The sequence below is a fragment of the Pyxicephalus adspersus genome, chromosome Z (assembly GCF_032062135.1).
Source record: "Pyxicephalus adspersus chromosome Z, UCB_Pads_2.0, whole genome shotgun sequence".
In the NCBI taxonomy this organism is placed as follows: domain Eukaryota; kingdom Metazoa; phylum Chordata; class Amphibia; order Anura; family Pyxicephalidae; genus Pyxicephalus; species Pyxicephalus adspersus.
This window is the reverse complement of record NC_092871.1, coordinates 86,056,653-86,082,172: the sequence shown is the minus strand read 5'-3', so window position 1 is coordinate 86,082,172 and position 25,520 is coordinate 86,056,653. Positions and strand designations below refer to the sequence as shown.

General features: G+C 39.8%; 1 protein-coding gene across 3 annotated transcripts in view; it reads left to right on the top strand.

Annotated features, from left to right (window-relative positions):
* The window catches only part of ATRX (ATRX chromatin remodeler), a 57,436-nt gene that overhangs the window by 12,860 nt on the left and 19,056 nt on the right, over positions 1-25,520 (top strand). The window contains exons 9-19 of one of the 3 annotated variants that reach the window (XM_072430263.1): positions 3,922-4,061; positions 6,171-6,365; positions 6,928-7,015; positions 8,530-8,626; positions 10,446-10,634; positions 11,011-11,152; positions 14,858-14,967; positions 16,166-16,312; positions 16,958-17,135; positions 24,422-24,559; positions 24,832-25,007. In XM_072430263.1, the coding sequence (XP_072286364.1) occupies positions 3,922-4,061; positions 6,171-6,365; positions 6,928-7,015; positions 8,530-8,626; positions 10,446-10,634; positions 11,011-11,152; positions 14,858-14,967; positions 16,166-16,312; positions 16,958-17,135; positions 24,422-24,559; positions 24,832-25,007 (1,600 nt within the window). Of the gene's footprint in view, positions 1-3,921; positions 4,062-6,170; positions 6,366-6,927; positions 7,016-8,529; positions 8,627-10,445; positions 10,635-10,983; positions 11,153-14,857; positions 14,968-16,165; positions 16,313-16,957; positions 17,136-24,421; positions 24,560-24,831; positions 25,008-25,520 lie in introns of all 3 variants that reach the window. The other 2 variants (XM_072430262.1, XM_072430261.1) reach the window with 2 other exon arrangements.

The following is a 25,520-nucleotide window of genomic DNA, read 5'->3' as shown; positions in this document are numbered from 1 at the left end:
CATCCAGATGGCATTACATGTTTATGGTCCATTTTTTTTTCCTTGGACATTCCTTGGATGTGATCGCTATTAGTAAACGGAGAACAGAATGGAGCGGCTGTTGCTGCTTGGTGTGAGTGTCTTCCTAGAGGAGCTGAACTTTGGAAGTTATATCCACGGAGGATTATCTGCCAGTATTGCCTGGCGTTATCTCTGCTGCTGACTAACCATACCTTGATCTGCACAGACTGCATACAGACGCCGCCATCTTTGTAGACAAGCAGGGCTTTGCTTCCTCACCGCACAGTTCACCTCCCATTCTAGATCTGAACCAGCAGGTGCGGTGCCTGTCACCCTGTGACAAGTGAACAACTCCATTTCAGGAGGATTTCAAGATAAAAACTACATTTTCAGGTTTCTGTAAGCAGAAAAAAATATTCCTGTTGTTCCCTATAACATGTCAGCGCTGCTCCCTACAAAGGTTATTTATTTCACACCAGGACAGTTGTAGTTAGCTCAGAAGCATCCAAGTTCATTCTGTAGAGCTGGAGCTGCTCTCTAAAAGTATTGACAATTATTGTTTTCGGATCTGATTGTTATACCATTGGTGTAATAAGCTTCCTGACTTCTTTTTTTTTTTTTTTTTTGTATAGCCCGTTAGACATTGTAATATTAGTGGTAGCACAGAACCACACTATGGAACGGAATACATTGCTATCAAAATGTTCAACTAAGGCAAGAGAATATCTGTGTATATAAAGTATGCTTACTTATGTTCACACTGGCAGATCAGACCTTGGCGAATCTTGGGTAAGAATTAAGTAAATTGATGTAGGGCAATGTAACTAATAGCATAAAATACAGATGTTGGCATCAACATGAAGAATGAGATTTACAAATATAGGAAGAAGTAGTGGTATAGTACTGTATAAAATTTAATCCGGTCAATGGTAGGATTGAAATTTTTTTTTTATATCAGGTTCTTTTTTTATACCCACACATGAAAGTTAAATGAGAAGAATAAGGGAAAATTCCTTACAAGAGCCTTGTGTACACATAAGGCGTCAAAAAGATAACTCACAAAGCAGTGGGAGTAGATAAGTGATTTTTATTTGTGTCAAAACTTAATAAGTCTTTCACTACATTTCCAAGTCCCGCTATAGGAGAGGATTCACTTTTGTTTCGCCATAAGCCCTCTTCTGTGCCCATTGCTGGGACTTTGGGAAGCACAGCCACCAGTAATTGGATCACAAACTTCCCCGATACATGCTTCTATGATTTGCTTTTGGAATATGAATATTATGGAACCAAATTTCCAAGGCTAAATGAACATATATCCAACTATTTCTCGAAGAATGAATTATGTCAACAGAAGGAAATGACCAAGATTGGATTTCACTGTATCCAATGATGTTCAAAGAAGATCCATTCAAGAGAATCTGTTATTAAGAAACAATATTACTGGGCCTGGCCTCATTTTTCCTAAAAAGAAGTTAAGTTCTTTGTGGCAGTTATTCTTTATCCCATACATTCCTTTAAGGTTCTGATCCATGGACATTTCTGCAGATTTGTTGGCTGCCCGTGATGCAAATCCTCATTCTACTGCATCTTAATTGTCCTTTATAGGATTCAGGTATTGGACTTGGAACACCATATTTGTAAAAATCATATAAATTAATATCACCTGCCCAGTTTTGGTGGGCCGAGCTTAGTTTTTATTTTGATGTATGTATGTGTGTATGTGTGTGTGTGTGTGTGTGTGTGTGTATATATATATATATATATATATATATATATATATATATATTTGCTTTATCAACAAGAGGCCTGTCCCTGTAGAAACACCCTCTACCTGTTTTATCATTGTAAATAAATTGTAGAAAATCTGAACTGAAACCATTTTAGTTTTAAAATCCCAGATCAGTGGGTGCCCATAATCGTGCCAGAGCCAAGATCAGAGAATATCTGTGTATATAAAGTGTGCTTACTTATGTTCACACTGGCTGATCACAGACCTTGGTGAATCTTAGGAAGGTAAGAGTTAAGTAAATTGTATGTAGAGCAATGTAACTTATGTATCCCATTTCCCCCATTTTGGTGTTTGGCATGACCATTAACTAAAGTATTTTGTTGAATCAACATGATCTTATGGTTTGTGCTTGTTTGGTCACATGATTGGCTTTTTAGATGATTGCATGAATACCGGTGTTCCTTGGTTAGTTCTCACACAAAAATACATATTGTACATTGACTAACGAATTCCCAAAGGTGCTGTCCCACTCTGGATAGTTTATGCTTTAGGCTGGGATAAATGAAACGCCATAATTTTAAATTCAGGCACCTGAGATAGGCTTACATGGATGTTTTCCCCAGCGTTTAACCCATGCAATCCAATGGGCTAATCTACATCAGGACGTTATCTTGAGGCACGCTTACGAGGGTTATCTTTAACCCTGCTTGCTACATTTAAAAAACTGAAATGCTGGAAAAAGTCCAAAAATGCGGATAAACGCTTCCATTGATTTTAAACGTGGTATAGCCATTTTCTAGGCCTTTAAAGGCAAGCTTTAGAACGCTAATAAAAGCACATATAAACGCAGTAGGAACGTTTAGATGCGTTTTAAAAAAACATCCATGTAGACCCAGCTATATTCGAGTCACTTTAGATGACCGCTGGGGCCTACTTTGGACGGCCCTGAATTATTTGAAATGTATGTTGCGTCTTCTCAGAATGATGAATTGTTACTTGTATAGTGCTATTATCTCCCATTGCACATCACAAGTCATTCATATTGCACAGGCTAACAGTATACTGTTGTATGATATGTCCTCCTTGTTTATATGAGCTACTTACAATTGAGAGGGATAACCGGTAGTAATGGAAAAGTAGAGAAAAGGCTTTATTGGGTGTAACTGTAGGTGACAACTTAATGATGGTCTGAACAATATTTTATATCCTATTTTTTTTTTCTTCATAAACGTGTTGGACATTTAAACCTGCCGCCGGTGAGTTGCCACCATCAGAGCACTTTTCCGGTGGAATTGTCATTTCCTCACTAGCATCTGAGAGTCGTCAGTGTTTGCAGCAGGAACACAACATTGTCAGAAATCTTGTAACCTCATACGGAACAACACTCATCTGTGTACAATAAAAAGAAGCACCGCTTTATCACAAACAGAATATATTCGATTGTGTTATAAAGGCAAGCTTCTGTACGGCCCAGATTTGGATTTCTGTTTTGCTTGACCTCCTCCACCATTATGCAGTGATAGCATTGGAAGAATCGGACTGGCCTGGGCAGGTTTAAGCTCAGTGTTGAAAATCTGGTCGAAGAATTGGAGAAATAACTGAAAGCCAGGTCTTTCTGGTGCTTCCCCTAATGCCAGCAAGGTTTTGGCATTCAATGGAAATACTTCACTGAAGAGCAAAAGTGAAATACAGTCCCTTTTTTGGACCAGCAGGTTCATGGAAAATTCTGGGAGTGTTGTTAATGTGGAGCAAAAATGTTGCCAACCAGAAAAGGAAAAAAATATTTTATATACCATATAAGTGATGTATGGTGGCTGCAGCACTGCAATGCAAGATGGGGAAATGCGTGTTATTTCAGTTTAATCTGGCCATCCTTTTCCGCAGGAACCTAGAAGATTTGATTGTTTAAAAAAACAAATCTATATGTGTATACTGACCTAACCCTAAACTAAAGCTTGTAAAAGTGGTGTTGGTCAGCTTGTCATAGGGCAAGGAAGCAACAGGAGACTATTACAATTTAATTACAGGAGGTTACCAGATTGAGAATGGTAAATATGTATTTACTGTTTGTTTTATGGTGATTCCCCCCCCCTTCCTTAATCATTTTAGCCTTTTACATTCCTAACAGGAACTTTTACATTCCTAACAGGAGAATTGAGACTTCCAGTCATGTATTTTTCCTGCTTTTTTAGGATCGCCAAGAAAATGCTTCTGGAGGAAATAAAAGCCAATTTATCATCTGATGAGGAAGTGTCCTCTGATGAGCCTGAAGAAGGCAAGAAAAAGGAGAAAGTGAAATCTCGGAAAGATGGTCATGATGATGATGATGATGGTGAGAGATGGTTTTTTGACTATTGTAAAATGTTAATGTTGGCTTTTATTCACTCATTCAATCACTTTTCAATGGAATGGAAGTGGTGTCTACTCAAATCTTTATGCAAGTGACCAGCACATCACTGGCGTCATTGTCTGTTTAACATATTACTGGTAAAGCTTTTTTTTAGTATTACCAGTAAGGATTTAAAAGCACTAAGATAAAATTCTGATTTGTGTGAAATACAAGCTGTAAATAACTCAATGTTCATGAGAGGCAAGTATTCCACACAGATACAGGATTTATCTTGGTGAGTTTTTATTTTATTTGAACATTATTAGAAGAGAAAATATAAACATTTGTAATATGATAATCTTTCTGAATGTGAAGGTTAAACTTCTTTCTCTTCAAATGCCAACAGTTACCCTTGTAATTCAGTGTCCCCACATTGAACACCCTTTCACCAGGTTTACTGTATGTACCATTTATTTATTGGGCGATTTTTATCTCCCCTTAATTGTTTCATTTGAAGGGAGATTAAATTTGGTTCCTTCCAAGCTGTGCTGCTTCTATAACAGAATGATTATAATAAACAATGAAGGAATAAAAGTCAAGTTTGTAAATAGGTTTAATAATTTCAGCTTTTTGCGTTTCCTGAAACCATAATCTATCAATATCCTATACCTAAAATAGGAGACCTACAAGGGTTTTATTCACATACCTGAGACCTGAAGTACTGACAGCAGACCATGATAATTAGATCTTTTTAGTTGGGGATAGGAACAGGACAGAAGGTATTTCAGTGGCACTTAAAGAATACTTTCCAAGTGTATACATTTTCGATTCAACTTTATTTAGTTCCAAAAATTATTTGATTAAAATTATGTACAAGAGGTTAAAATTGTATTTATTTACACATATAGCATAAGTCTGAATATAGTTTATATATTTTCATAAGTCTGAATATAGTTTAGCTTAATGTGTTCATGTATCTCCCTCCCGATGTCTTTTGCCCCTATATTAATAATAATAATAATAATAATACTAACAATAATATATTAGGCTTGTTCAGGAGATATGGAGGATATTGTAACACACTGAAGAAAAAATAGTACAATTGCATTCTTAAGTCTCAAAGGAACACAGAGTAAGGCAGAAAAGAGAGGAAACAAAGACGTCTTCTAATACAATAATGTGTACTTTCATATCTAATCATGAATAGCCTTATAATTCACATAAAATATATTGTATGCTATCAAAATTGAAAAATTGAGAAGAAAACGCGTCGGGAAGGGAGATACATGAACACATTAAGCTAAACTATATTCAAACTTATGAAAATCAAATGTGTACTCTGCTATGTGTAAATATATACACTTTTTAACCCCTTGTACATAATTTTAATCAAATAATTTTTGTAAATAAAGTTGAATCAAAAATAATTACACTTTGAAAGTATTCTTTAAGTGCCACTGAAAAGCGTTCTGTCCTGTTCCCATCCCCTATCTAAAAGATTTATACATGTAGGCTGGGCACGAAACAGGTCTACCTGTTTTTTCCTTGGTTTCTTTTAGACTTTCCCTTGTGAGTACCCTTTGTTTTTCTCATGACAATTAGATGTTGTTCATTCAGCAGTGTTAGAAAATGTCTGCATGCTGTGTTATTTCATATTACTTTAATGGTAAGACCATTGTACCAATGCATTGTGAGTGGTGGCCATAGAAGTCAAGTATTTTGTAGTATAGGTAAAGCTCACATTTACAGTCTACAGCTTGTGTATCTCTGGTTCCCTCTCTGATTCCTCATAATTCCTATATTTCTGCTTAACTGCACTACAACTTGGATCACTGGCAACGTCAATGGAATGGAAAGCAGAGGCAATTGACAAAGGATACCAATGAGCACACTACTAGTTCAGCTGGCCATTAATGAGGAGATGGAATTTTCAGGTTTCACATGTGACAATATTTCTTTGTCACCAATGTCCCCCATAGTTAATGTTAGAGAGCGTGGTGCCTTTGGAGAGAGGGACAAGATAAAGGTTTGCATTATAGAGTACAGTGGGTCTCATGGTTCTCAGAGTGCTTTACAAAGGTTACATTGATGTCATGCACTTTCTTCTAATAGATCAGACCAATGAAGACAGTTCAGACTCGGATAGTGACTCAGAATCTGCGAAGAAACCTCGATACCGGCACCACCTGCTGCGGCATAAGCTGTCTCTGAGTGAAGGGGAATCAGAGGGTGAAGAAAAAAGCAAGAAAAAGAAGAAAGACAAATCTGCACTTTCTAAGGATGGAAAACGTCGAAACAGAATAAAGGGTATTGATACCTACATTGTCTGCACTTTGCAAGCCCCATCATATACAGAACACTCGCTAGACAAATCTCTATTTCTAGACAGTCACCTGAGAACATTTACTTATGTGTACAATAATATACGTATAAATATTCATTTTAGGACTGTCCTAGACCCTCACATTTAACACAGGTCAGGCTCAACCACCATCTGTGATAACAACTTTCATTAAAAACTAGAATCCACACAGTTGTCAGTGTGTATCACTTCACTGAACAGTGTGCAAAACATGGTAAAATGTACCTGTCTGGTTAAAATGCTGAAATGCTTATACATATCCCTAAAAAAATGTGTATTGTGTAGTACGTACACACACATACATACTTCATTTCTGACTGCATGGGAGTTGTGTGTTACGGCCCATTTATACCTTTGCTGTGCTGTAATAATGTATGTAATCTGAATGAAAAAATATTAGCAACTCATCCCACCTCAAGGCACTGAGCGTTCAAGTACGCTGCAGGTGAGAAGCATTGAAAAAGTGCAGCGCAGTAGTGTAAATCTGGCCTTAATGTTTTGTTGTAGTGAGCAGTGATGAATCTGCAAGCAAGGGTTCTGATGTCAGTGAGGAAGTCAGCGACAGCGACTCGGATGATCAGCGACCCAGAACCAGGTCAGTGCATAAAGATGTTCCCGAGTATTGTTTGTTGCTCCATTTTCTGCTGTGAATACCAACATTCCATATTAAACAGGTTTGTGAGTAATTATTGGATAATCACTATACCTGTATTAACCCCCCTAGCGGTATTCCCGAGTGTGACTCGGGGTGGAAAAAATTGCAAAAAGCGGTAATCCCGAGTCACACTCGGGGTACCTTTGAGGGTCCCTCTTACCTTATCCCCGCGCTCCAGCGGCGATCTCGCGATCCTGCTGTGATGGCGGGGCGCTTCTCCGTCGGGGGGGGGCGTGGCCGGGCGGGAAATTTAAAAGCAGATTACGGAGTAATCCCGCAACCGCCCGGGTCCCCACAACCTCGATGCACGCATCTGCAGTTAGATGCGATGCACCATGCAGGGTTTCTGCTTGGTGCATCGCATCTAACTGCAGATGCGATCACCAATAGTAAATCCAGAGGGTGATGCCAGCGGAGATTTCCCGAAATTTTTGATAAATTTTTTTTTTGGGATAAATTACATTGTTTTGGGCTAATATTTCATTATTTTTTATAATAATGATTTAAAATTATGTATTTTTTAATTTTTGATTCTAATATAATAAATAAATATATTAATTATACCCGGGAGTTAATCCTAAGAATTACAGGCCCACAATATAAACAAAAATTTCTACGCAAAAAAAAATAGGATCACTTTTTGCATCAAAAAATGACAGAATTAGAACGGTAGGGGGGTTAAACAATAATTCAAATGTTTATAGAAAAAAAGTGATTTAACCCCCCTAGCGGTTCATTTCTTTCCAGATTTATTTATCTAGAAGCGGTACATCGTTTTTCATGAAAATGTATTTTACAGTATAATATAGTAGGAGTATATTAAAGTTTGAAACACAGAATGAATAAATTGAAAAATCTATATATTTTTTAAAGTTTTAATTAAAAAAAAAAAATACACATTAGACTCATACTAATATATATACTGTAAAATAAATGTTCTTGAAAACAATCTACTGCTTATACATATATGAATCCAATGTATTGCATTCAATACAGATTTTTTGTATTGAATCCAATACAAATGGATTTTGAATTTCCCGCCCTGCCGGCAACATACACACACACTAACGTTACCAGGAACTCCGGGGTGACTCATCGGGTGCAGAAGCCGGCCGGAGGAAGAAGACCGGGATCGCAGCGATGGACAACGCGGGACGCCGGCAAATCAGGTAAGCGCTGTGTTTACCATTACTTCCCATAGGTTTACCTACTCCGAGCATGACTCGGGGTTACCACTTTCAGCAACTTTTTTCTACCCCGAATTACCGCTAGGCACGTTAAAAATAATGTTTGTAGATATTCCTCTTTTGTTGAAGGCAGTACAGAAGACAAAAGGTATGTGAATGAGCCCTTCCAGAAAGGTGATATATTGATAAAATTCAACTAATAGACATATGAGCAATGACATATGAAAATCTCAGGGCTTTCTAGAAATATAACATATAATGTTACAGGGCAGCAAAGAAGGAGGCTGAGGAGAACCAGAGGAGCTACAAGCAAAAGAAGAAGAGGAGACGGATTAAAGTACAGGAGGACTCCAGTGATTCTAAGGTATTGGTCATCCTTCATGTTATCATCCATGTCCCTGTATGTAATGTGTGGGAGGACTCCATTGATTCTTAGGTGGTGGTGCTGTCATTATGTTAGCGCCAGGCTGGACATGCTAGTAAGTTTTATATAATTGCAGCACTTTGCCTGCTGTGTGACCTGCTGACATTAGAAGTTATCGACCTGTGCCGTGATTTTGATGATCACTGTATGGTTAAAGTCCTACATTGTCTGTATAGTGTCCGGCATCTAAAACAGATGGAAGTCAGTGACTCTGGGGATCTGTCCTGTTATATTGAAATGATTTCCTATTTCATGAAAACAGCCTCCACCACCGCTGCTTATCACCCACCCACCAAAATGTGACTTTTTAGCTTTGGTTAGAGCAGAACCTCTGTTAGTTTTCATTGCTCCCTGTCTTCTCTTAAAGTCACATTCTGGTCACTCTTGTCCTCAGAGCATAAAATGATAGATTTAAAGTTGTCACTGGGGAGGGCAGTTAGGAGGGTGTGTTGCAGTTAGCTGTTGCCTTGCAGATTTCCTACCACGTGAGCAACCAAGAAGATATATTTTAAAGTGTTCTCTGCACAGGATGAATTCATCAATCTGATCCAGGTTATCATAGTTGACTGTAATGACTTCCTAAATCCTGTGGATGGCATTGTTGTCATTCTTCAGAAGTGTAGCAAATAAATCATAGTTTACCAGAAAGGATTTTACTGCACCAGCTAAGGTTCATCCAACCAATACTTTTTTTTTTTTGCATTGACTTCACCTTTCAGTCCCCTTAAAGTAAATCTAAACTCAGAAATTTCACTTTACATAAAAGGGTGGACAACTTTTATATAAGGTAAAAAAAAAAAAAAAAATTTTTTTTTTCAAGTGCAACATCCTTAAAAAAAAAAAAAGTGGTGCAGCATTTTCCCCTAATTTTCAATCGCAATGAATGGGAGCACAGAGCTTCCTGGTATACCTGTCACGCATCACAGGATCTTGGCTGCTCCTTCTGTGCATGCCCGAGAGCAAAAGGAGCACTTTCGCCAAAAGGGAAAAACTTGCCGCATACGCAAATAGATCAGCAAGTTTTTTCCTATATGCATAAACCGATCTTGTGCCTGCATCGAGTGACGTAGGAAGAACCATTTAGAAGAACAGAGAGAAGATGGTGTGCCTGGAGCGCCGGCCCCAAGATGGATGCCGGGACAACGTAGGACCCAATGGAAGAGACCTCCAGACTTTTTTTTTCTTTTTTTTTTGTTTCAGGTTTTGTTCTTCGCGGAGTTAGGGAGAGTTGCTGTTAATTTCTCTGCTGCAGATAAAATTTGAAGATCTCTAATTCACACTGTACTGATTAGGAATCTTTACAGTTTTGAAGCCACATCCAGTCAGGTGGTGATGGTAGCTAGCTTTTTCCATAGTGGCACTGTCTGCCCTTATCTTTTTATCACATCAGGTTTCTGGTAAGTCAGTAGCTTTCTGATAATACAGAAAAATATCTGATGTTAGGAGAAGTTGTGTGCTCAGAGTATTAAACAGACTTCTATTACTGGCCTGTCATTCTGAAAATTCCTTTAGCTTGTCTGTTTTGAACCAGTGGATTGAAGCTCTGAGCTCTAAGTGTCCTCAGAGGAGCTCACAATTCAATGTCCTGACCAAAGTCCCATCACTATATGTTCCCCAGAGGAGCTCACAATCTAATGTCCCCATCATAGTCCTGTTACTAAGTTTCCCTGATAAACATTGGTAGTTTACAGACTTCTAGTGGGGGGTTTCAACGAGGTGAGCTTTGTTTTGTAATGCTGTTATTACTTTTTTTGTTTAGGGTAATTCAGAGGACGGTGACCAAGATGAAGACTCTGATTCAAAATCACCTGGAAAAGGACGGAAAAAGATCCGGAGAATATTAAAAGATGACAAATTAAGAACAGAAACTCAGAATGCCTTAAAAATGGAAGAAGAGAGAAGGAAAAGGATCGCAGAGAGAGAGCGAGAGCGGGAAAAGCTAAGGGAGGTGAGAAGAAGATGCAGAATATTTGTTTATCCATTATCCTGTCATGTGGGGATTGTAATATGCTTATTGCATTTGGATATTTCATAATTATAATTATAAACTGAAAGACTTGCTGTGGATTTTTCTATAATTGGTTTGAATGTGACGCAAGATGGTAGAGGGAGATTTAAAAAAAAAAAAAAAAACATATGGTGCTGAGGGGCACATGTATGAAGGAAGGTGTCTGTGATTAGATTTGTCTAGAAATTCAGTTGATAATTTCAGGATGGGGCACAGCTATTGCACAGGGGGCCAATTGCGACAGTATTCATTTTTCACGTTTTGTGTCATATCCTGGTTACTTTGTTAGCAGCATGATGGTCTTCTGGCTTCTCAGGTCATTATCATGGAAGATGCTTCACCTGTAAAGTGCCCAATTACCACTAAACTGGTTCTGGATGAAGATGAAGAGACAAAAGAACCTTTAGTTCAAGTTCACAAGAACTTGGTAACCAAGCTGAAACCTCACCAGGTTGACGGTAAGAATCTGTAACCTTAAAATATTACTCAATACTGTCTAATGCAGAATATTTAATAGCTGGGTAATCTGCAAATATTGGTTTCTAGTCTTTATCTACAGAAACAAAACTGATTTATAGCAGAAATGAAAATGCTGCTTGTCATAAGGGCTCATTGATTCTTAAGCTACGTACACACTTCCAATAATTATCGTTGGTAAACGAACGACCAACAATCCTGCACGATATCTTTGATCCTGCAACGATATTGTACACACGATAGATGCGATCGTTTGAATGATACAGGAAGTGATGTGCACCAGAGGAAGTGAATAGTGTGTACGAACAATCGGGTCAAACGAACGACATTCACCACACTGTTCCTTTGTCCCTCTGTGCAATATGCCCTTCAAAGTGTTCTCAAGGAAGAAAGCAGCTCTTGCTTTTATGTGTCTGCTTAGTGCTGAAGAGGAGGACATTGAGAAGAAGAGGGGAATGTGGTGTAAGGATTGGTTGTTGGACCGAGACAACATTTCACATGAGAATCTGCTAAGTGAACTGCGCCACTCATTGCCAGATGACTACAAGAATTATCTTCGTATGTCAATGTCTGTTTCCAGCAATTACTTTCAGCAGTTGGACCTTTTCTGCAGAAACAAAATACCTTCATGAGGAAGTCCATTACACCTGAGCAGAGGTTGATCGCCACGCTGAGGTACCTTGCCACTGGAAGATCTCTGCAGGACATGAAGCTCTCCACTGGGATCTCACCGCAAGCAATGGGTCATATCATCCCCGAGATGTGTGCAGCAATTATTGACTGCTTGAAAGATGAGTACATGAAGGTAGAGGCCCCATACAATCATTAAAACAAAATGACACATTTGCTTCATAACAAAGATACATTTTTTTAACAAAGTGCATGTAACAAAGTGCCAATAAAAAAGTATAAATAACCATAAAAACAAAACATAACTATTTTAACAATATTAACAACAAAAAACAATTAACATTTGTGACCCACTCCCACTATAAATCGGTGAAATTGAGGCTTTCATTGCCAAAACTGTACTGATTTGGTGTACTAGAGGAATGGTAGTGATGAGGGTCATATTGGTGGCATGGAGTGTGTACAGGTGAAGGATAAGGCTGCGGGTATGGATAGGGGTAGGGTATTGTGGGTTTAGTTGGTTCATCATTCCTTTGTTCACCAAATCCGTCATGATGATCTCCACAGCACCTGCTTGTTCTGGGCTCATCTGCCGCAGTTTTGACACAATATAGAAGCCAAAACCATCCAAGTGATTGTCTTTTTTTATTTAATATGGACATGGCTTTCTTGAAAGCTTCCTTTTTTTCCAGCTCCTGATGTTTTCTTTTCTGACCCCTTTTTTGGTTGGAACTCATCGGAGTGGATGTTGTGGCGGCAGGTGAGCTCTCTGCAGGAGGAAGTCTGCAATAAAAATAAATAGAACATATAAACAGAACATATTATGCATATACATATAAAACTCTTCCTATGTTCCCCTTTTTTTTCCTATGTTCTCCTTTCAGTTTCCTGGTACACCAGAGGAATGACTGGCCATCGCTTCAGAATTTCAAGATTTATTGAACTTCCCAAATTGTGGAGGAGCAATTGATGGGAAGCATGTAAGAATTACATGCAGACAGTGGATCGTATTATTATAACTATAAGGGGTTTTTCAGCATTGTGCTCATGGCAATAGTGAATGCCCGTTATGAATTTGTTTTAGTGGACATAGGATGAAACGGGCGCATGTCTGATGGAGGGGTTCTGGATGGTACGCCATTTCACAGGAATCTGATCAACAAGCAACTGCACCTTCCTAGAAACAGCCAAACTATAGAGGGAATGAACTTTGTGTTTGTTGCAGATGAAGCATTTGCATTGCATTAAAACCCTATCCTCCAAAAAACTTGGACAAACAGAAAAAGATTTTAAATTACCGGTTATCTCGTGCTAGGAGGGTGGTTGAGTATGCGTTCGGTATTCTAGCAAATCGCTTTCGAATGTTCCATACTGCTATCAATCTCTGCATGGACAAAATTGACAAGGTAGTCTATGCTTGCTACATAATTTTCTACGCTGCAATAATTGCAGTGCATCATTTGGTCCTCTAATGGAGCAAGATTCTACTACAGCCACACCGGGTGAAAGCAGTAATCAATTCACTGGTCTAGTGGATCTACAGGTTGCAGTACCTCAGAATGCTTCAGTGTTGGCTATAGAAAACCGAAGCAAGTACTTGGAGTACTTCAACACTACTAGAGCAGTAGAATGGCAGGATCGCATGACATAGTCTGTACACCACAATGTTTGTAGGACTGCAATAAAAATCTGTACTATGTTTTATACTGTACTATATGTAAATGTGCCTGTGTTTTTATAAATTGTATAATAAAAATATTTTTCAATAACGTACCTGGTGTCTTAAATATCTCTGGAGTCTCATCAAGGCTTTCCCCAGCATCCTTATCCGCTTCTTCCAGGCTGCACACCGATGGCCGACCTTCATCCTGATCTGCGGTGAATGCTAACAGATTAAAGTACCATATTTAGGTACGTATATATCATCCGCTGCAGCACCTGACTGCTGTGAAGACTTTTTGTTCATTTCCTTTTTGAAAATCGTCCGCAGGTTTTGTATCTTCTGCTCCACATATTTTATGTCGGTGGCAGGATTCACGGTCTTGCAGAGCTCCACCATAGTGGTATACGCCTTCAGGTTCATGTAACGATTTGAATAATCCGCAGACTTTACCTTCCACAGACAGGGATGGCACCTGTATGCTTCAATAAACTCGCGCATAAAGTCAGGATTATTAAATGCATCATAGGCCATGATCTGTGAAAAACATTAAAATATAACATATAAAACTATAAACATATAGCATATAAAAATATGCAGCATCACCTACCTCAATAATGTTGGTCGGACGAATATTCGTACGAACGCACATTCCCGACTTGGCACCTTGCACTTCTGATTTCCCACAGCACTTTGCAAATCCAGCCACTTCCTGGTAAATTGTTTCCGGTCACATGAGAGGATGTCACAGCACAGAGCCAGCCCAGCCACACCCGTGCCACACCAATGGCAAGAGAGAAGATGGAGGTTTTGGTGGATGTCCTGGAGAAGTGGGACTATGATGGTAGGAGGGCTCATTACAAATCCCAGAACGCAAGGAAAAATCGCATTTTAGAGAAGTTGCAGCGAAGAATACATAGAAAGTTTGGTGTCGAGCGATCCAAGGACCATGGCCAATCGGTCGTTCGTCGTTCATTTCCAACGATAATTATTGGACGTGTGTACGCAGCTTTAATCTGGATGAGATCAAAGGCCTTGTACTGCAAGCTGCAACAATTCATACAAGAAATGATAGGGCTGTCTCATATAAACTCATTGATTCTTTTTTTTTTTTTTTTTGGGTTACTTCAGTTATGATTTGTGTACACTGATTTTAGGATGTGCATATGTACAGCCATGCTAATTTGCGTTGGAGAGGGGAGGGTGGTATCATGACTTCAAAGGGACTGTTGTGACCTGTCCTGTCAGGGGAGCCATCTTGACTTAGCGGGAAACGTGATTTGGGTTACTGGTGGAGGGGAGTGCATTATGACTTGTGGTGTTACCAACGGTAAGATGGTGGGCTACTATGTGGGTTTTTCTACGCTATTTCTAAGTTTGTATTGTCTCTCTTTAGGTGTTCAGTTCATGTGGGACTGCTGTTGTGAGTCTGTGAAGAAGACAAAGAAGGAATTGGGCTCTGGTTGTATATTGGCCCATTGTATGGGTCTTGGAAAGACCCTGCAGGTAATTGGATTGTATTCTGCAGGTAGTAGCTGTAAACATGTGAAGTGAAGACACAATGGGCTGAATTCACTAAGCTAACACCCCTGAAAAAGAATGCTGTTTTTTCACAGATATATTTGAATTGGGCCCAGTGCAGTTTTCACATTTAGTAGCTACTCTCGCAGAGGGAGAATGGATTGTTAAGTTTCAGGGTAAATGTACTCAGACACCCCCCTGATCCACACACATAGCACAACCCCCGGACTTGCCTCTTTACTCACGGGTTTGGTTGGCGTCGTACACTTGGACATCCTACGTTGGCTAAACTCGGCATGCTCTCGGGTTTGTCTAATCTGTGTATTTACTTTAGTCTAAGAGCCAGCATTTTGATCTTTTGCCTTTTGTAGTAATTGGTTCTTCCCCAAGGGTGTATTTACAGACAATGCTAGTCATAACAATTAGATTAGCCTAATAAAAATATTCCAGTCTCCGCCATTTATCACATTTTCAATTTATGTGCAGTATCAGGCCAAAGTGTAAAATGAGTTAATTCTTATGGAGCGTTTCATTTGTTCTTAGCCACTCGGTAATGGTAAAGGAATTCGGCTGCTTTGTTGACCTACCACAATGTTTATTTTTGAAATCAATTTGCTGTTTAGTTTCTTAATTTAGCTGTAATATATAAGAAGACGTGCAGGAGAAATGTGAGGCATCTTTATTAATGGCCTTTAAAAGTGGGTGAATGTAGATTTAATTTGTATGTCTGGGCAAACTAAAATTGCAGTACACCTAGCTAGTACATTTAGGGTTCCCTAGGATTTATCCCTTTAAAATGAGTACAGAATACCCGGTGATCCTGCCAGAAATCCATAAAACCTATCTTTCTTACAGTGATCTGACAACACATCCTCTTCTACAGTGAAACACTAAGTATTATCAACCTCGCTGGGTTTTCCACTACTGGACTACAGACTTTCCTTATAGAGATGGGGGGGGGGGGGGGATTTCTGTAGTACAGTAGTAATATCTAGACCTGGACTGGAGAATCCAGTTAGGTAAAGATTTGTCTGTTGCTTTTCATGTATGACGCTTGAATACTAAATGTTCTATGAATTTGCAGTTTGTACATTGATGGTTTTCAGTATATGGTTGTTCACACACATCAAGCAGTGAAAGGTGATTTGTATGCAATACATTGATCTATGTTTGTTGTTTCCAGGTGGTGTCTTTCCTTCACACTGTCCTCCAGAATGACAAGCTGGAATTTAGCTCTGCCCTTGTAGTCTGTCCATTGAATACGGTTTTAAATTGGACCAATGAATTTGATAAGTGGCAAGATGGCCTGGAGGAGGAGGAGAAGCTGGAGGTTTGTGGTATACCTGATTTTCACTTGGGTAATCAAATCTAGAAAACCCTTTGGACACCTGACCATTACACCTACATGAGTTTGGTTATCCTATTCTAAAAACCGTGGTGGATAATATGGAGCAAATCCATCTCCCCCCCGGGCCGTGGCCCTTAATAAAGATTTGGAACAAACGGCCCTCCCTTCCCTTCATCAGGTGCTAATGTTGTATGAGAAGACCTGACTCACCATTCCAATTTATCCCTTAGGTGTTCAGTAGGGTTGAAGTCAGGGCTCTGTGCAGGACACACGAGTTCCTCCACACAAAACTGGTGACACCATGTCTTTATGGAGCTGGCTTTGTACCCCAGAACACATTAACAGGGGGAACAGAAAAGGGTCTTCACCAAACTGTGACCACAAGGCTGGAAGAACACAATTGTCTGCAATGTCTTTTATGATGGAGGATTACCGGGACCTGCAAACTGCAATTTGTAGATAGGGTTGGGGGTCCATATATTTGTGACTGTCTTTGAACAGTTTCTTGGGGTAGTTGGATGTGATTATTTGCTGTTGACTAGTAAATTTCCCAGTGCAAACCAGTCTAGGGTTTTTTTATTTGTGTATTCAATAGTCGTCCTAAATGAGCATTTCTTCTCCATGCAGGTTATAGAACTGGCCACTGTGAAGCGCCCTCAAGAACGAGGGTATATGATGCAGCGTTGGCATGAAGATGGAGGAGTTTTAATTATTGGTTATGAAATGTACAGAAACCTAACACAAGGAAGGAACGTCAAGAGCAAAAAGCTGAAGGAACTTTACCAAAAGACACTGGTGGATCCCGGTAATGTACTCCACATAAACAAGTTCTGTTTTGTGTCCCTGTGGTAGTGAAATTCCACCATTTCTTTCTCCTGATCTATCACAGAACACAGTAAAAACTGTTACAGCAGTGAAAATCTCACCCTTTCCTATGCTGTCCAAAAATGCCCAGCTTTCACAAACCTAAGATTATCAGATGTCACAGGGAGAGGGGAGAACATCGTGTCTGTATTTATTCACCAGCACATTCTGGTGTTACTGCTGGCACACTTTCATTCTGTCCTAAAGCCATTGTGTAGGAATACAAATGCTTTCAGTGCAACTTAACTCCCTCAATCAAGAAGGTGCATAAGAAACATTTTTATCAGATTGCAGTTTGTGTAATGGCTACTACTACATTGTATGGTGCTAGGTTTACACCTTTGACACATGAACATCCACAACACATAACGTGCCCTGCGTATTTGCACACATTAGTTCTCACTGCCACATCCTGAATAATATCAAGAACAAAAACATGACTGTACTTTTCAGGCAGATATAATCAAGCTTTTCTTTAAAAAAAAAAAAAAGGACAAAAATTAACGTTCTGAAAGCATATCAAAACATGAAATCAAATTTCCATCATTGTGCAATCAATTACCAATTCTTATTCAACGTGTTTATCAGAAGATGTCTGCTTCTTCAGGGAATTCAATTTAGATTTAAAAATTGTTAGGGTCAAACATTTAAACATAAAAACTAATATATATCATTATCACGTTTACTTACGTATTTCATCTTAGCATATCATCTCATGTGAACGGTCTCCTCAAAACTATTTAGGTTAATCTCTCATGGTTGTATTCTGTGAGCACAGTGTGTAACGGCTTCTCAAATGTATTGCAATGGGAATGCATAAATGTGAACCTAGGCTGCCAATGTCCAAATAATAGAGGGGGCAACTGTAAAGGTTAAGCTCCTACCTGCCAGAGTGACCAATCACACTCCTATTTTAGGGAGGTCCTTTGACAGATCCTGTACCTTTCTGGGGCCACATCAGGTGCTATATAAAGGAAGTGTGTGGGAGTTTTTACCTTCTCTGAAGTGATGCTTTCATAAAGTCCGGCAACGTTTGCCAGCTACGGTTATGCAGCATTGTAAATATTCTGATGGTTGTCACTGTTTTCCTTTAATCACAACTGATTAGAAAAACTTTTTGGCTGTTACCATGTATATGAGTGGCCATCAGCAGTGCACAGTGACCCTTTTGTGACATATTTATCATGTTTCCTTACATGCAAGGGTCTGGTTAGGTGTCCTGATATTTGATGCCCCAGATTAGTTGCACCTCACCTAGAATTGGTTGTAATTTGGTCACTGATCCGTAGCATCATTAGGGGTGACTGAAGATTTCTTGGATGGCGAGTGACCTGTAGAAGAACCCCGTTTTTATGGCTCTCCATACTGTTCTGCGGAGTCCCGACATTGCGGCGTGCAGTCACATAGAACAGACATAACGCACTGTTATCGTCAGTAGTTTTCTGGCCGCACTAGACAGGGCTGAGCTGCAGCTGTGCCGATGTTTGGAGCTTGTTATGTTGGTGAGTCACAGCTGGCAATGACCCGGCTGCCAGTAAAACGCAGCTATGGAGCTTTGCTCTGGCTCAGCGCTGTGGCTTTACATAGGAAAACATTCATTGCTGGGAAACATTTTAATTAAAAAAATAGAAGCTATATGTTGTCACCCAAGCTGTCAGCGTGTTGTCCACCCAGAGGATGATGGGAAGTCCTTGTTTCTTTCCATAATGTGTTAATAAGCTGAGGAGTAATTGTGCTCCGTGAGACCCATTAATCAGATCTGGCGCACAGAATAGTGTGACTGTTACAATGGTAGCCATCATAGTAACCAAATGGTCGCTGCTTTCGGGTTTCCCCCTCTGCGCAGTCTCAGTGGTCGTCAATCTTTTCAGACGACAAGACAACTAAACGCATGGATTCTGGATCCAGGGAGCTGTGTGTCACTCAAAGGTGAAGAAACTTCGCCCATGGTGATATCTTGGAACCCGCCCATTCACATATCGCAGGTCTAAGCCAGAGACACAACTCGCCCACCGCCCTGAGCCTACGGTACGTACAGGGGACATGGTTCGCGTCTCTAACCGCTGCGCCCCCCCTCCCCCCAGCGGGGCCTTCTCGACACTTGCGCACCGGACAGAGCCGTGGGCCACCAGTTGGCAACCGCTGGTCTAAGCAGTAGCCAAGCAAAGTGTGAAGATCAAATATTATACAAACATAATAAAAAATATAACCACACACGACAATCAGCAGGAAAGCTCTTGTTTAGGTAAAAGCGTAGCAGTGAAAATCTAATATGGGGGTCAGTAAACTTGATTATAATCCCTGTAATGACCAAAGGTTCATGTCAGATTTATATTGCACAAGACGATTGTAAAGTATTACCAGAAATATCACTCTAGTGAACTGGGAAAGACATACAAAGTATAATTCTACACAGCCTTAAAACATTGACTTCAATCTAAGATGTAGGGGTGAATGTACACCAATGTGCCATGATAGAATACATGTACACAGAAATTCCATGAAAGGATGAATCCCACAGATGTGTTGAGATGAAATTATTCTACACAGTCACGTCATGAAAGGGTGAATCTGGGCAGATGCGCAATGAAAGGGTGAACCTGGCAGATGCGCCATGATAGAATGACACCGATGGTTTTCACACGCTTATAGGACATAATTTCCTACAACTGGAACCTTTTTATTTTTTTTGTTGAAGGCGATGTGTCAGCATTTGTAAATATGATCACTTCTCTATTTCATTCTATGGCCAGCTCTGATTATTGAGGTGGAACCACCCATCCACCACCAATTTCAGCTTGAAATTATTATGAATGTCAGCAGCAGGTCTGCAGTGAAGTTATTACAATATTTAAAGGAGAAAACACAATACATGAAGACCGGACCATCTGCTCTCTGTCCAGTCCTTATACTGATGGTGATTCTCAATTTTTTATATAAGTCACCCTGATATATACCCCAATAAATGGGCCTCATTGGGTATCTTTTTTTTCTTCCATACCTTCGGGTTCAGGGGTCTTGTCCCTCTTGTATATGATTGGCATTACTATAAATGACGTATTGATAAATGATAAAGCTGCCTAGTTCTTTTGCTGTATACATTCTACACAGTGCTTTCCCCCTGATCTGCCCTTATATATTACTACCTATTCCAATATATATTTTTAAAAGTAGTTAGGGAATTTGGTTTGACCCCAATAAAAAGGTGTGTGGAGTTCAGGGCATTGCTAGAAGTGCTTGGACGAAAGTTTGTTTTAGAAACACAACATCTGTCTTTATTCAGGGATCTATAAATCTGCAAGGGGTATCAGGCCAGTTCAGTATGTGGTTCCTGGTGCAGGATCTGAAAGTCACAGCTGTGCGGTAAATAATACGGTATATATTAGTCAAAAGTATACAGCACTCCTCCCATACATGTTGTTCAGGGATTTTCATCTTGTCCTTGACATTCAGGAAGTTCTTTTGTTACACCTGGTCAGCAGTTTGTGTTGCGCTATCTCTTAATTACGGAACGTCTGACAAAGTACAAACCTCCTGGAAGCTATCAGCGGCATTTAGAAGAGGGATTTCCTGTACAATCACCCCAGAGAAACATTTACTACACAATTTCAAGCAGTTTATGCTCTTTAGACCGTTCTAGCCAATCAGAATTTGAATATGTAATTACTGGCCAAGCAAAAATAGGTTGAGGTCCTTTTTAGATGCTCGCCGAGCCATTCATTACTTTACTAGGAGCGTTAGTGTGAAGTGCTTTTCATGCGAAATTTTTGGCATAGGCTATCAACAGCCCAAAAATACATACACGAAGAAAAAAAATAACAAATTGTGGTGCCTCAATATGAGCAAGTTGCACACTATTGTAGGCATTATAATTGGGCTCCAATGTAATATAAACTGTCAGCGTACGTTGTGCGATATGGCAACCCATAGGCTGGAATGTGCCCTGAATATAGATAATGTTTACTCCTGTTGAGGGTACATGAGTCCACGAAGGTGTGGATTGTACTTTAGAAATTTCTACTTATTTCTACAATATTTTTTCTGTTCATGTTACATCCAGTTTGGATTCCTAAGGGAGGTTTTGTTCTAATTCTGTCCATATTGTATTTAAATCTGCTCCCTTTTCACACACTTGTTGCTCACTTTTCCCCCCACCTTTTCATCGGCTATGATCTAGTTCAGTGAATGTTCAGTAACAGTTTGGTCATAGTGCGTGTTGGCAGAAGAATTCTGCTGCTCAATCAGGAAAAATAAACTGTTCTCTTGAGCGGTGTGCGTCGGCTGTGTCCCAGCTCTTGTGTGCAGTCATTTGATGCCTTGTTTAAAATCCAGCCGTGGTCACTAAGTCAATCAGGCGACTGGTGCACTCATATGTTTTATATTTATTTTTCTTCTGGAGTTGTGTAATTTGCTTAATCTGCTCTGTCAAGGAATTTCTGCTGCTGTTCCTCAGTATCGGGGTTATTTGTAAGGTGCATGTCAATGGGATCTTAATGAAGACTCTCTTACGGACTTAAGACCTGGCGATACAAAGCTCAGGTGAACATTCCGGTTACTCCAGTATCCAAAACAAGGAAACTTCCCTATATCATAAAATATTTATATATATCTCATATATATGTATATGAGAGATCAAACATGATTGCCTGAAGGACTTTAAATGGTGCCGGTCATTAGTTTCAGAGAATTCCAGTGAAATGTTTCTAAGCTATACAAATGACACTTAAACCGATCCATATCGTCTCCACAATGGGACATCAAAACCGAAAAAGACAACTAGCCAATACATGTGACCACAGGAAATGCCGTTCATTAGAAGGTAAAGTCTTCCTGCCAAGCCGTTTGTTTAGGAGAATTTAAAAATATCTTGCAATATTTGTTTTTATTTATAAAAGCTGCTCTCCAGACTTGAGCTTACTGACCACATCAGGGAGAGAGGATCCCAGGCCAGCAATAAAGATTTGCAGCATGCTTGAAGTCTGATCTTTGGCCTCCATGTTTTAATTCTTGATTGGGGTCTCGGTTAGCTTTACATTTCCTATAACCACTAAAGAAAAGGAGATCTTGCAGCAGCCTAATATTTTACATATAAATTTCTGTTTATTCTTAAATTTGCTGATTCTCCCAAATGAAAAAAATTTATTGCGGTTTGTAGTGTGACCCAATCATCTGTCCTGAATGTGGTTAATCTGCAGAATTTAATAACAGATCCTAAGTCTTCATTGCTGGATTGTGTTAGCACTGTATAATTCACCTCTTCTCCGGCTAATACCCTGCAGCTTTTTGCAACGGCCTTTGATTTTTAATAACTTCTGCATTATTCTTGCCTACTTGGGTTTAACACAGGCCTGAAGGCTTTGATATTTATGGTTCCTCTGTGGGCAGACTTAAAAAAAAAAAAAAAAATACTTGGCCATCATCTGTGGTCACTCGGCACCGTCCAAAGTATCTTTTGTTTTTTGTTTTTTTACTACTTTGCAGGTCATAAAACAGTAGAGAGCTTCCCTTCCCCGGAACACTGTGTGAAGATATAAGGAGCACAGCATGACCCTTCCTAATGACCACGTCCATATAAATGGACCCACACACAAGTGGGAAGCAGCGTGTCATTAACCTGTGCTAATGTTAGAAAGCTATTTTACTGGTATAGAGGAACTTTTAAAGGTACAATGATTTCCCAAAATTTTGAGTTTTACAATTCAGGGCTTCTAGAACCATAGAACTGCTCTCTGGCATGTATTAACCTAGAGAACTTTATCCCTAAACCTCGCCAGCCTCAGAAGTCCTAGAAAAGTTTTAAGTTTGATGTAGTGCAGATTAGGGATGTCGGGATAAACTCTGAGCCTTGTGAACAGACTTGAATGATGCAGATTTTTTTATCTGCACCTTCAGCACTCTGATGCCCACACTCCATGGAGTCACTGACACTTCACTATGTTCGTTCCATGTTCTGAGTCTTTTGCCATCTCCATGGTCAGGAAAGATTAACTGTGTCATGTCAGAGACGCTGTTCAATGTAGTAATGGAGGTTGTGGAAGCAAAGATTAACAGAATGGGTGAAGCAGAAGCAGTGTGATTGTCACATGTGTGTACTCAGGTACAGCCTCCTCCCCAGCAAGGAGATCCATCAGCAGCAGTGACAACACCGATCTTCGTTCCTAACCTGGCTAGACCAACAGAGGCAGCCATGACATTGATATTCTCACTCTGCAGATACACAGCTATGAGGACACAGAACAGGAGTGCCTAGGCACAGGGAGTCACCCCATATACAGCTATGAGGGCACAGGACAGGCGTGCCTAGCACAGGAAGTCACCCCATACACAGCTATGAGGGTATAGGACAGGAGTGCCAGGAAGTCACCTGATTTACAGCTATGGGGATACAGAACAGGAGTGCCTAGGCACATGAAGTCACCTGATATACAGCTATGAGGGTATAGGACAGGCGTGCCTAGGCACAGGAAGTCACCCGATATACAGCTATCTGGGTACTGCTTAGGCCCAATGAACAATTTTTGTATTGTACAGAATTTTGTAGCTAAAGTTCACATTAAATTTGCTTACAGGTTTGTATTCTGTTTTTTTCTACACATTTGAGTCATTTCCCTTTTGCTTCTACATATGTTCAGTTATTCTAGTTTAGCCTTTCTGAACCTTTATAACATGGGGGAACCCTTGTAGTAATCACATTCAGGTCTTCAAGGCCCCCTTCTATAATTTTTCTATCCACAGATCACGGTATATTAGTGCGGGGGTCAGTGGGAAGATTCTCATTCACTACTAGCCAGTAGGAAGAATGTCACCCTTACAAATAATTAAAAAGATCATTGGTGTCACCTAAACCGACCTGAGCAGCACAAACTGCTCATTGCTCCAGGAAACCCTAGCGCCCTCTGCAGAACCCTGGCTGAGAAACTCCACTCTAGAGGGTGTTGACAGTTGTATAATACCAGCATGTGGCCTCCAGGTGGCAGCATTTCCTTTTTATATATAAAGTGTTGAAGTCCAGCACATTACTCTACAAAGACCAAAATGAGCAGATTTGTTCTTACACTGCGTTTTACCATATGTTGGTGCTATATAAATATTCAATAATAAACGTATGATGGCATAATAAATTCAGGGTGCGTACTGGTTGTACATGACATTTGTCATACAAATACTATAGAAGTGTCCCTCTAACAATCAGATGTTATAATTGCCTCCTATATTTCTATCATTTAGGTCCAGACTTTGTTGTGTGTGATGAAGGTCATGTGCTGAAAAATGAGGCCTCAGCAATTTCTAAAGCGATGAATTCTATAAGGACCAAAAGAAGGATCATCCTGACTGGGACCCCTCTGCAGAATAACTTGGTGGAATGTAAGTGCCCTTCTATTCCCTTGCACAGATGGGATCCATCACTGCAGGAGTTCCTTAAGGATAGCAATTCTAGTTTTCTATTCTGCACTTGATCCCATCTTCATCACAACCTTTTTTCTATTTCAGATCGGATTGTAAAACTGCATTACATTAGTTTCTGCCAATGTTTGTGTCTGTGTGAAAAGGCACTGATGAAGGCAGCTATTTCCTGCTTATTTGGGGGGTGTGTTTGCGTAAAAAATTTAACACAATATTTTTCTTTGTCTTATCAGATCATTGTATGGTGAATTTTATTAAGGAAAACTTGCTTGGGTCCATTAAGGAATTCCGCAATCGCTTTATAAACCCCATCCAAAATGGGCAATGCGCAGACTCCACAATGGTCGACGTCAGGGTGATGAAGAAACGAGCTCACATTCTCTATGAAATGTTAGCTGGATGTGTACAGGTGAGGACAGAGAAATGATAAATGGAAGGTAATAGTGTGCAAGTGAGAACAGACCTACAATATATAGAAGGTGACATTGTGCAGGTAAGAACACACCTACAATATATAGGCGAGAAGCAGACCTACAGTATATAGAAGGTGACGGTGTGCAGGTGAGAACAGACCTACAATATATGGAAGGTGATGGTGTGCAGGCGAGAACACACCTATAATATCACCTACAATATATAGAAGGTGACAGTGTGCAGGCGAGAACAGACCTACAATATATAGAAGGTGATGGTGTGCAGGCAAGAACACACCTATAATATCACCTACAATATATAGAAAGAAGGTGACAGTGTGCAGGCGAGAACAGACCTACAATATATAGAAGGTGATGGTGTGCAGGCGAGAACACACCTATAATATCACCTACAATATATAGAAGGTGACAGTGTGCAGGCGAGAACACACCTATAATATATAGAACGTGACAGTGTGCAGGTGAGAACAGACCTACAATATATAGAA